General features: G+C 43.0%; 2 protein-coding genes across 4 annotated transcripts; one reads left to right on the top strand and one right to left on the bottom strand.

Annotated features, from left to right (window-relative positions):
• Nucleotides 1-203: 203 nt before the first annotated feature.
• LOC148328454 (uncharacterized) lies at nucleotides 204-5,935 on the bottom strand. The gene is made up of 7 exons (XM_088307231.1): nucleotides 5,809-5,935; nucleotides 4,649-4,840; nucleotides 3,664-3,786; nucleotides 2,709-2,765; nucleotides 1,944-2,153; nucleotides 1,658-1,777; nucleotides 204-569 (listed from the first exon to the last, which is right to left on the bottom strand). The coding sequence occupies exons 2-7, from the start codon at nucleotides 4,823-4,825 to the stop codon at nucleotides 492-494; spliced, it is 765 nt and encodes a 254-aa protein (XP_088163357.1). The 5' UTR covers nucleotides 4,826-4,840; nucleotides 5,809-5,935; the 3' UTR covers nucleotides 204-491.
• On the top strand, nucleotides 967-10,953 carry polr3c (polymerase (RNA) III (DNA directed) polypeptide C). Of its 3 annotated transcripts, none has more exons than XM_088307224.1 (13): nucleotides 967-1,206; nucleotides 6,400-6,554; nucleotides 6,890-7,154; nucleotides 7,290-7,558; nucleotides 7,688-7,792; nucleotides 7,869-8,042; nucleotides 8,121-8,172; nucleotides 8,608-8,668; nucleotides 8,728-8,878; nucleotides 9,298-9,399; nucleotides 10,293-10,342; nucleotides 10,428-10,577; nucleotides 10,655-10,953. In XM_088307224.1, exons 2-13 carry the CDS (start codon nucleotides 6,408-6,410, stop codon nucleotides 10,740-10,742), a joined length of 1,614 nt encoding a protein of 537 aa, XP_088163350.1. In that variant the 5' UTR covers nucleotides 967-1,206; nucleotides 6,400-6,407; the 3' UTR covers nucleotides 10,743-10,953. The 3 variants fall into 3 exon arrangements, with proteins under 3 accessions (XP_088163350.1, XP_088163349.1, XP_088163348.1); XM_088307223.1 differs by lacking the exon at nucleotides 967-1,206 and adding an exon at nucleotides 3,715-3,808; XM_088307222.1 differs by lacking the exon at nucleotides 967-1,206 and adding an exon at nucleotides 6,130-6,241.
• The last annotated feature ends 293 nt before the right edge of the window (nucleotides 10,954-11,246 follow it).

Here is an 11,246-nt window from a genome sequence, read left to right as displayed (position 1 = left end):
CTTAAGTTGGTTTTAAACTAAGTTTGTAATATGAGTTTCAAGTTGTATTTTCTAAAAGAAAAGTCCTATTATGCATATTATTTTTTAACGGCACCAGAACATAAGAACAGAGTTCCGTCTCAATCCTGACGTCGTGTTAGTGATTTAACAGAACTCCCGAGTAATTTTTTTTTTTTTGTAAATGGTCAAATAAAAATCCAAAAAAGAGTTGTGACACTTTATTGATTTCATCACATCCAACCTATAAAAAGATTTCCTATATTTTTTTCGATGCAAAAAGCTCTCGTTCACGTCCAATATATGATCAGTAAATATTTTTGAAAAAATTACCATATAAGCAAGTGCAAAAGGAATCGATGTGTAAACATTTGATCTGAATTCCAGACATGAGTTGACGTGTATATGAAATATTGGAAATTGATTGTAAAAGTGCTCTTTAAGTAGAAGCATGATGAAGATTTCCGAATATGCAATGAAGAAAGTTTCATGTTTTAGGCAGAAGGGAGGTTGGCGACGACGACTTCCTCTTCTTCCGGAAACACTTTGTACGCTTCAGGATCATCAATACTCTAAAAATTGTTTTAAATCAAAAACAAAAACATGAGTTCCACACAGAGAAGCATGTAAAAATATTAACCGCATATTTTTTTCATTCTCAATGAAAAATGACAAATATTAGAGCAGGCAATTGTGAAAGTATTCTCCGCGTGTGGCGCGACGGCTGCCGTATCCTGCCCCCTGCTGGCCAAGGCGAGCAAAACAGCTGGAGAAGCACAACGTCCTTTGAGTTGAAGGGGCAACAATGTTATATTAAATGATGTTTTTTTTTATTTTTTATCAAGTATAGCTGTCATGATGCAAGTTTTTGCTGACTTTTGACAAATCTAAATATTGAATGTCGAGTCTACTGGTTGAGTTTTTGTTTGCAGCTGTTGCGGTCAGGCCTGTTCTTCCCTCTCGTTACTCGGGTCTCGGCCAGGTGCGCCTCGTCGTCTCATCACGTGGCCTGGTCACTTGTTGTGGCGCTTTCACGTCATGTCAGGCTTTCTGTCGACTGTCTTTTCTTTCTTGGGTTGCTTTGGATCCTGATTGTTTGGGACTTGGGGAATTTATTTTTTTTGCTTCTTCCAAGGACATTGTTTGAGAAATAATCCCTCTCTCTATTTTTTTGATCCATCCTCTCCTGAACTGGGCTCCACGTTTTGGGTATGTGTGAATCCGTCGCCGATTATTTCTGCAAAACGAGCCACCTTTCATGATGCCGCGTTTTGAATGACTGCCCAGCCGCTGTTTTTGACGGCATTCTCGGTTTCATCGCCCCACCATGGATCACTAACGATGACGTCGAACGGTGTCCTTGTTTTCGTAACAACTTATGTCAATGTGGACTCGAGTATGACCACTAGGTTAAACTTTTCTGAATTTTCCAAAACTCTTCGGTGAGTCAGGCCGTTCTTCAAATGCAAAATGTATATTGCACGTTTTATGTCTTCACCAAATTTGAAGTAAATACCAGACACATTTTTTGGGGCTTGCGGTTTGTCAGGAGCAAAAAAAAAAACAAAAAAAAAAAACATATACCAGCAGATTTCCATTCCTTTTTTTTTTTTTTAAACAAGGCCTCAATCTGACTCTGTAAAACATAAGACTTGGTCACCTGGCGTTCCTTGTTGCTGCTCCTCAGCGCCTTGATGGCCAAGATGGAGGAGCTGAGTGCCAGGAACAGCTGCACGACAGCCAACAGCAGCAGGACGCCGTTGAGGCCTCTCAGGAACATCTGGAGACGTTGTCAAGGGCCGCAATTAATTTAAAACCACTCTGGCTGTCAAGACATTGTTTAATGGGTAGGCCCGACCAATCTGTATTTTTGAAAAAAAAAATTCTTGGGGCATATACCGATTATTATAAAGCAGATGATTTTTTTTTTTTTTTTGAAGACTCACCCCCATGAGGTCCGCCCCCTCGAGGCATCGTTTTTCAAAGTACTTCTCGTTGGGACTCGGCGTGGGCTTGTCGGTGGTCCATTCGTAGCTCTGGTATATCGGCTCGCACACGTCCCAGATGTCGATCACTCCTATGTTGATGGCGCACAGGATCAGGTCGGCGGCGGCGAAGAACACGCCAGAGAGGTTCAGGATCGCAGAGACGATGACCTCCAAAACAAAATGACATTTGTCTCAAAAATGCATTTCAACTCACTTTTGAAAGTTTTCCTCAGTGGCTGTTGTCACGCGCTTGCCGTTAATTCCAATTGCTAACGTTGACTTGTAGTCTTTGACGTGTTGTGACGAAATTCGACCCAACGAGCGTAAACTTAAGCCAGATGAGCGCAATAATGGAAACGATTTGTTGCTTCATCACTTGAACTTTTTTCATGAAAGAAAAACATGTGGACTGCATTTTTTTTTTTAGGCACTCCACATGATTCAGCTCTTGAAGCAATCGAATTAACGTCATTTTGGAGAAAAACAACTCTTGCTGGTTACAAAAGAATCAAACATTTTCTGGACACGAAAACGGACATTTTGTCGACGGGCTTAATGCTAACGTGTGATGCGAAACGTCGAAGATGAGCTAACAGAAAAAAGCGCAGGTGATTATAAACTTTTAAACAACTGCGACTTCAACACACAACTACAAAGCATACAACATTTGACATTTGTAAATACTCATCTCCAAAATTGTTTTAGCGTAAAAATGCTGCTCACCAGACAGATGCTCGGGAACTTCTGAGACAAAATGCAGACGATGCCGAAGAGCACAAACTACAGGAGAAGCAACAACACATTTAAAAAAATAGTAATAGCCATGACGTTAATGCAACAATTATTTTTGACAGATTTTTTTTTTCTTCTCCGTAACTGCAATGAAAGTGGACGATTAGTGTGTAAATGAGGCAAAATACATTCGGAAATATTGATCAAAGTCAAGAAAAGAAAAAAAAGGTCATTTTGAAAAGGTACGACATTTTTCATGACTGGCCGATTCACACAAATAAATCCCAGTATATTTTTTAGACCCTCCTTATTGGCTAGTTTTGAGGGGGCGGTCCGATCTCACGCAGAAGAGCAACTGCTCACCCCTGATCAGTCGCCTGTAGCAAACACCCAGACCAGCTTTCGTTACCATGACGACAAGGAATGCCGCAAGGGCCTGGATACTCGTTTAAAAAAGAAAAAAGAAAAAGGACAGCGCCCTTGAAGAAATAATTGTATTTTCCCGGTAGGAGGCGGCACTTCATCACCATATAAAGTAAAATTATTATTTAAGTGTATTTATTGATACAGTGAAAAGTCGGTCGAATCATAAAGAAAATTTCTGTGACTAACTGACGGCCTTCCAAAATTCCGTTCATAATTTCAACTGTAAATTTCCCGCAAATTATGTTGGCAAAATATTTTCACATCATTTGAAAGTCATTTTGCAACAAACGCCTTAAATATGAAGTGCTCTTGAAAAGGATTTCAGGAGGACGAAAAAACAAAAAAAAAAACAATGCGCATGCGTCAAAAACTCTCTGAACTTTCTTTTGACAACCCGGCGAAACGTAATTCCTGCTCGATATACGTGGCTTGTCTCGGAGGCCAGGTGCCACGTCAACTTACTTCCTTGACACCAGTTCCCATTTAGGCATTTCTCTGAAAAAGCAAAAAAGTGGCTTACCACTGGTCCCATCCATATGGAGAACAAATTGACATCCCTGTTCCACCAGGTGTCTGTCCAAATGCCGAACATGGGGATGATGCCCAAGGCGATGGTGATCAAGCCCACCGCCATCTGCAAGGCCTACCATGGAAGACGCCAGCAGGTGTGATCGCCCGCTCGTCTCGACAAAATCAACTTGCTCATGTTGGCTTTTGGGGTGACATTTCAGGATCAAGCAAAAATGAGATTTTTCAGCGCCGATCACATTTGGCCGTTGTCGATCTTTATTTGGAGTAAAAGGGAAAAATGTCCTTTTCCAATTTGCAAACGTTTATATATTTTATCTTTGCTGTGAAATTCCAACAAATGGATTTAAAAGTTTTCAACAGGATATGAAGTTGTTCAAAATGTCAATATATCTGAAATTTTGATCTTTAACTTGCCTGTGTTTTAAATTTGGACAAAAACCCAAAAATGTTTGGAGTTCACAGGGTCAGCTCTTAAATGAATCGTCACTGTCGCCAAATGTAGCCAATTTTCAAATCAATCGATCTTTAAGTTTCATTAGATTAAAAAAAGAAAAAAACAAGCCAAATAGGCTGCCGAGAATGATGACCAACATTTTCTTTATTTTTTCAAGTGCTGAAGGTATTTTAATGGCTCCTGGGTTATTTTGGGCTGCCGGGTCCAAAAATGGGGGAAAAAAATCAGTTTCTTTTAGGTGCATTCATTTTTTTTTTAACTTTTGACAATTGAGTGATTATAATGCTTTGACGGTTAATAAAATTCACTTTGATGGTTCCTAAAAGTCGTATAAAATATGAAATATGTCAAAAACGACGGTAAATCAGTTTCGGATTCAGCAACATCAAAATACCCGATAAGTGTTGAAACTTTTCTTGTCAAGTAGTCGTCGAATTTCGCTTGATTGTAAAATTCCACCCCAAAGCGCCGTCGAGCCGACTGCAACATTTGCAGCGTGTGGGCTTGAACGCTCGCTCACCCCCAGGAGGGCTTGCGAAGGGCCCATGGTGGCCCTCATGTGCTGGGACACGCCACAGCAAGAGGCGCTGTAGCACAGGTCCTTGATGAGTTGGCACAAAAGTGGCCAGGGACTTTTGGAGTCCGACGTCAGCGTCAACACGGTGACGCCGTGAGCCCTGGTGATGCTCATGGGCATCTTGGCCGCTTCAGTCTGGAAAGAAAAATAATGCATTCAAGTCCTGCACCTTCCTGAGATGTTTTTGTGGGGAAACTTTCCTCTGTTATTTGCTGCTGCATATTTTTGCTGTTTGGGTGCTCATGACAAAGCTGCTTCTCATATAAAAGTACTACTCATTCGCTCAGGCCATAGCCGTGTCTAATAAGGAAAAAAAGTGATTTGGCACTTCTTGAGGCATCTTTTGGTAATTACAAACCTCCTTGGGTGGGAATCAATTCCTCTTGAATCTGCTCCACGGTTCAGTCAAACAAAATTCACCTGTAAAGCTTATTGTGCATCTTGAAAATGTCACCCGAAAGCCAAATGACGGTAACTTGACATGGAAGAGAAAACACCTTTGCGCTCCCTTGCAAAAAAACTTTGCGTTCTTTCAGAAAGATTGCGAGATGACCCAAGTTGTGAGTTCTTTTTTTCCATGTCACCTTAGGGGCATGACTTGGTACTTCCGCGTTCTGAATACAATAAAGTGGGTCGGACATGAACATCCTTGCACAAATAAGACACAAGGAACTTAATACAACTACGAAACAGAGCTTATTATCACTACATTACTGACATACAAAGTACTGCAAAGTGTAATCATTTGATCTAAATCAGAGCGTTTGTCGACTGGATCAAATGTTTCTTCTCACGCAGTTGCTGATGGCGCGCTCGATGCCGCTACTTGGTGGTTCGAACTTGCATGTTTGTAGACGGAACAACAACGTCAACGTTTTCTTTTTTCCCTCTTTTGCCTGAACGAATTTAACGCCCCCACCCCAATAATTGTATTAATTGTATTTGAACACACTCAGAAACTCATTACGTGACAAAAATCGATGTTCTATTATTGTTAAAAGAGAAATGCGTCATACGTGTACTCGAGAAAGTTGTCAGATCAAGTTCCGTATGAAGCAAATTGTGAAATGTTAGTTTTCTTTATAAATTTCTTATTCACTTGCCTTGATTTGGTGCGAGTAAGAGGTTGTAACAAAAACAATACGCTGTAGTTCGGAGGAACCGACGTGGAGAGTCGAATTTGACCTTAATTGCTTGTGGAAAAATATTAACCCCTGACGAACTCTCTTAGATAACATCGCAACAACAACAAATGTACCCTCAAGGTGCTTTCCCTAAATAGTACATGTATTTTTAATATCAACAAATTAATTTAACACAGTAATCGAATAAAATGTGCATTTTGGTTGACGTTGAAGAGACACGACGTTTTACGACTACAATTCCCACAATTCCATAGACGTGCGTACCCGGAAATAAATACAACTAACTGTCAGCTCTGACACGACTTCCGGTATGCTTAAGGACAAGCTGGAGCTGCAAAATGCGTTAGCCGCCTTTTCGGAGTTTACTCTTCAACACTTGCCAAATATAGAGGTTTGTGAATAAAAATAATTATAATAAAAAATAACTTTACTGTAAATCACATTACGAAAGTGTCACTTGTTTGCAGTTCAACATTTTTCGTTTTGTGGCGTCGGTACCTCGCAACTATTCTCTCATTTTTACTTACCTGTGTTTATTTATTTATTTAGTTGTCTAGATGACTTCCCAGGAGGTGTGCCTGTGCGGGCTTCTGCTTCGGGAGCATTTTGGAGAAGTGGTGGAGAAAGTGGGCACAAATCTGCTCAGAAGTGGAGCGCAAAATCTAAGGAGCATCCTTCAAGAAACTGGCCTCTCTCTGGACTTGGTAGCAGCCTACTTGTATTATTTGTTACTCTTCTGATTGACGCTAAATGCTTCTAAATTTCTACAGCGTTTGCCCAAGGCTGGAAATAATGCTTTTTCTTTGTGGAGCAGTTTTTTTGCAGATTAATCCCAGGCGCCTGAAGTAATAAAACTATGACAGTATAACGAATGAACCTGATTTTGGTTTTATTTAATTAACATTTTTGGATTTCTTGAATTCACATTGTTCCGCAGGATGTATTTTCTTGTTTGGAATCATTTTCATTGGGGGCCATTTCAAACCATTGCAAATTTCAATTTAAATTGAGCAACTCTGAATGGTCTCTTGTACGGCAGGTGAAAAAGTCGCTGTGTGTGCTGGTGCAACATGGAACGTGCGTGTTCAGTCCAGGCCGCAAAGGACGCGGCAGCCCCAGCGAGTATCGTGCCAGCTGCCATCTCATTCTGAGGATCCTCCGCTACCCGCGCTACATCTACACCGCCAAGACGCTCTACGGCGACACCGGTGAGCTCATCGTGGAGGAAATGCTGCAGAGGGGTCGCGTGACCATGAGCGACATCGTTAAAGCCGTCGCCGATCGCCTCACGCAGACCATGGAAGGTCAGTAACACACAATGGGAAGTTTTATGTGATTTATTTTTTTTACATAACTGAATCAGCTGGGCCTTCGTTTTATTTTTTTTTGCTCATCCGCCTTGCTTCATGGTCCTTCTTGCGTTGCGTGCGGCGTGACAGAGGGCCACAGCATGGATTACAAAGAGGTGTCTTCTGCCTTTTCCAAACTGGTGGAGACCCATTTTCTTCAACGCTGCCCTCGGACATCAAGCAAAGCCGCTGCGGAGTCACCGGAAGCTCCCGCTAGCGTCGAGCCGCCGGCTCCCGAGAGTTTCCCCGATTGCTACATCGTGCCACAGGTGACGCTGGCGGGGCGAGGAAAGAGGCAGCTCGAGGATGCCGAGGAGCAAAGCGTTGCAAAGAAGGCCAGGATGGAGTCGGAGTCTGAGGTGGGTGTTGCGCTTCCGACTCTCCTCAGTTCATTCCTGCGTCACTCGCGATTGTGCAAACGTGTAAAAGTTCCAAGCGTCTTTGTGCTCTGCCGCGTCTTCAACACGTTTATTTGCGTTTGTGTTCAGATTCACGGCGACGAGGGCATTTACTGGCAGGTCAACTTTGAACGGTTCCATCTGCACTTTCGAGACCAGGCCATCATCGGCGCTGTGGCCAACAAGCTGGACCAGGTCAGACGTCGGCTCAGCCACGCTCACGTCACGCTTGCTCGAAATGAACGCTTTTGTGTCGGCGCTTTCACGTCAGACCAGCAGTGAGATCGTCAGGACGATGCTGAGGATGAGCGAGGTGACCACCTCGCCCACGGCCGCCTTCACCAAGCCCCTCTCGGCCAACGAGATCTTCAGATCCCTGCCGGCCGCCTACAACATCCCCAGACCAGTGCTGGACCAGTACCTCTCGCTGTTGGTGGATGACCCGGTATGACGTCGTCACGTTGCTTTTTACAGCCCTCGTTTTATAGATTGGCTCCCTGTTTTTTTGTTTTTGTTTTGGTAGCTGGAGGTTGTGGGCAAAGCTGGCGAGAGTGGAGGCGGGATGTATGTTGTCAGTATCCTTGACAGTCCGTCCCGTGGGCGGAACGGTCCGGCCCTCTGGCCCGGCCTCGCGTCTGTGCGAAATGGGCAAACGGCAAAAATTGCCCCTCAACACATCTTTAGCGCCACTACCACTACTTTTGTGTATGAAGAGACGTGTAACAGCAGCATGCGTTCAAGCGTTGGTTTATTTCCTTATTCTGGCATCATGTAAGATGCCCCTCCCACCTGCTACTGTGGCATACCCTTAAAAGAAGAGGAGGGGGGGGTGTCATACCACAATCCGTATCACAGCGCCAAAAAAGGTTGCTTGTCGACGAGCCCGGACAATTTTCCTTTTGCCCAAAGTCAGCTGTGAACGTCTGCCACTCACTCTCGACCCTGAACGGGATAAGTATGATAGAAGATGGCTGCCAAAATGTTGATGATTTTCTTGACTGACGTGTCAGATTTGCACCGCGTGCTTTCCAATCTGGCGCGGGCCACGCTGGAGTCGGTCGTGCAGGAGAGGTGAGCTCGTGTTTGAATCTTTTCTCCTGAATTTGGCATCCTAAACGTACGTTTGGCAGATTCGGATCGCGCTCGGCGCGCATCTTCCGCCTGCTGCTGAAGAAGAAACACCTGGAGCAGAAGCAGGTGGAGGATTTTGCCATGATTCCCGCCAAGGAGGCCAAAGACATGCTGTACACGCTTCTCTCGCAGAACCTGGTCCAGCTGCAGGTAGACGACTCGTTCCCTTGAGACGTCCCCAACGTGCACTCACACCGTCGCAAAGTCTCATCAAAATATTTGCTTGAAATGGACTTGAAAGATGAAAAGAATATGGCTGTGACTGAGCGAGACGACATTTTCCTCGTCGTGTGCCGTTTCTCACTCGGAATGTGCGCTCGTCGGCTGGCCCGAACTCGAAACCTTGTCGGGCTGCGGTCATGAAATATTTTTAGTTTGCTTTATTCCGTTGAATAATCAGGGTTGTATTTTAAAATTGCAAATTCAAAACTGGCGACCAGTTCAGGGTTGTGCCGCGCCGACTGGCCGGAGACGGCCGGGATGGGCTGCGCCACCCCGCGGATAATTCAGTTGAAGTTGTTTATTTTCTGGGCGGTGTTTGATAGTTGAAATGTTTTTGTTCTTGCCAGGAAATCCCAAAGACTCCTGATTTTGCTCCATCTCGCACTTTTTATCTTTACACCGTCAACCAGCTCTCGACTGCCAGGATGCTGCTTCAGAACAGCTACAAGGTAAATGTAACAACTCTGGAAAAAGAATTCTGGACTACGTTTTATGCAAATAAATGCGATAAATCACGGGTTGGCTATAACCTTCCTTTTTACACCAAGTACTATCTCAAAAAAATGCTTAGCCTTCAAAGTGCCACCATCATGACAAGCTTAAAAATACTGAAGTACATGAGGGTTGAAGTGTTCTGTTGTATTTTTATTTTTTGTTCTTTGTTAAAGCTACAGTTGAGTTATTTAAAGTATTGCAATTGTGAGTTAGCGACTTTAGCCCTATAAAGTATATTTGATCATGTAAGCCACTGTAACGTAATGTTGCAGATTTCCAACGTCAATCCTGCGTTGAAATGAAGAAACAAACAAAGAAATGATTCAATTCTGATGCACATACTGCAATTAAAAAAAATCGTACCTAAATGTTTAAAAGCAAACCAATTGGAAGCGGTCAAACACAATTTTGAACTTTCTATTTGTACGGAACAAGTAGGCTGTACTGATTTGAAAAAACGTTTAGTGTCTTTTAACATTTGTGGTTCTTCGCCTGCCACTAGAGGGAGCCCACGTGCCTCCAGTGCTTCTTGGACCACACTGACACAAACAGGAGTGTTGGAAATATTTGTGTTTGGAATTTGGAAGTGATGTGGTCAGCAGTTTATAGACTGTTTATTTATATATATTTTTTTTTTTACTCAAATTTATTGACAAGTTACAAAATCAGAGAAAGTGATTGTTCGCTTTGGTCTCTTCCTCCCCCCCCCCTAGAATTAGAATTAGAAATCCCTTTATTGTCATTGTACTCAAGAGTGCAACGAGACTAGCTGTACATAATCAAATAATGGTAATCTGTATTTGTGTCTGTGTCTAATTGGAAGCTTTTGACCTCTCTGTGCACGCAGACGGTGGCCAACCTTATCCACAGACGTCTGTTCGAGACCTCCGCCAGCAAGTGAGTGCACGTTTGAAGATTGCGTGGCCTGTGGCGAGCAGGCGAGGCAAGCAAGCAGTCTCAAGGTGTCGCGCTTGATTGCCAGGCGTTTGCTGGAGAAGTCTCAGCGCATCGAGGCCATCCTGGCGTCTTTGCAGGCCGGCGGAGCCGAACCGGAGCAGCTGACGGAGGTGGAGGAGATGATCACGGCTCCCGAAAAGCAGCAGCTGGACTCTCTGCGACTTCATATTAACAAGTAGGCTTGCCGAGCACGCGAGCGACTTGTCTTTTCAAATTCTCCTTGACGCCCTCTTTTATCTCTTCCCGTGCAAGGTTGGATTCGGCAGAGAACCAAGTCGACGAAACCATCTTCCTGCTCGAGTCGTACATCCACACCACCACCACCTCGTCCTCAAGTTGAATAACAATTTAGCGTATTTACAAACTGTGTCAAATTATCATGATTTTTTTTTTTTTAAACACTGCTGACCCTTCCTGATTTTAAAGATGATTTGAGGCGTTTGTGAAGGCTTTTCAACTAAATCTGAATGGGATATTGTTTTTCTTTTGCAATGTTTAAAATGCATACAGAATATAGAATGTCATGTATTAAAAACTTCTTTAGTACCGCAGCAATATGGAATTTTTTTTCTTTTTTTGGCAGATAGCGATTCTCATATTTGGCAGAATAAGATTTATATATATATAAATTAAATTAGTGTAACTTTACAACGGATAAAAATTCATTCATTCCTGTCCTGATGTTTCTAACCAGATTTGAAGCGCTCCATGGAAACTGCTTGTCATTTTCAGACAATATTTCCCAACCTCACACTTTTGTTTTTGCTGAAGGTCAAATGAAGCACAAAAAAGCATTTTTCATCCATTTTAATTTATTAAAAAACGTAAACTCAAATAAAAGCCG

This window comes from Idiotropiscis lumnitzeri, chromosome 10, assembly GCF_059441095.1.
Source record: "Idiotropiscis lumnitzeri isolate Australia: NSW breed Sydney's pygmy pipehorse chromosome 10, RoL_Ilum_1.0, whole genome shotgun sequence".
Lineage (NCBI taxonomy): Eukaryota > Metazoa > Chordata > Actinopteri > Syngnathiformes > Syngnathidae > Idiotropiscis > Idiotropiscis lumnitzeri.
The sequence above is the reverse complement of the archived record's forward strand: the minus strand, read 5'-3'. Positions and strand labels throughout refer to the sequence as shown.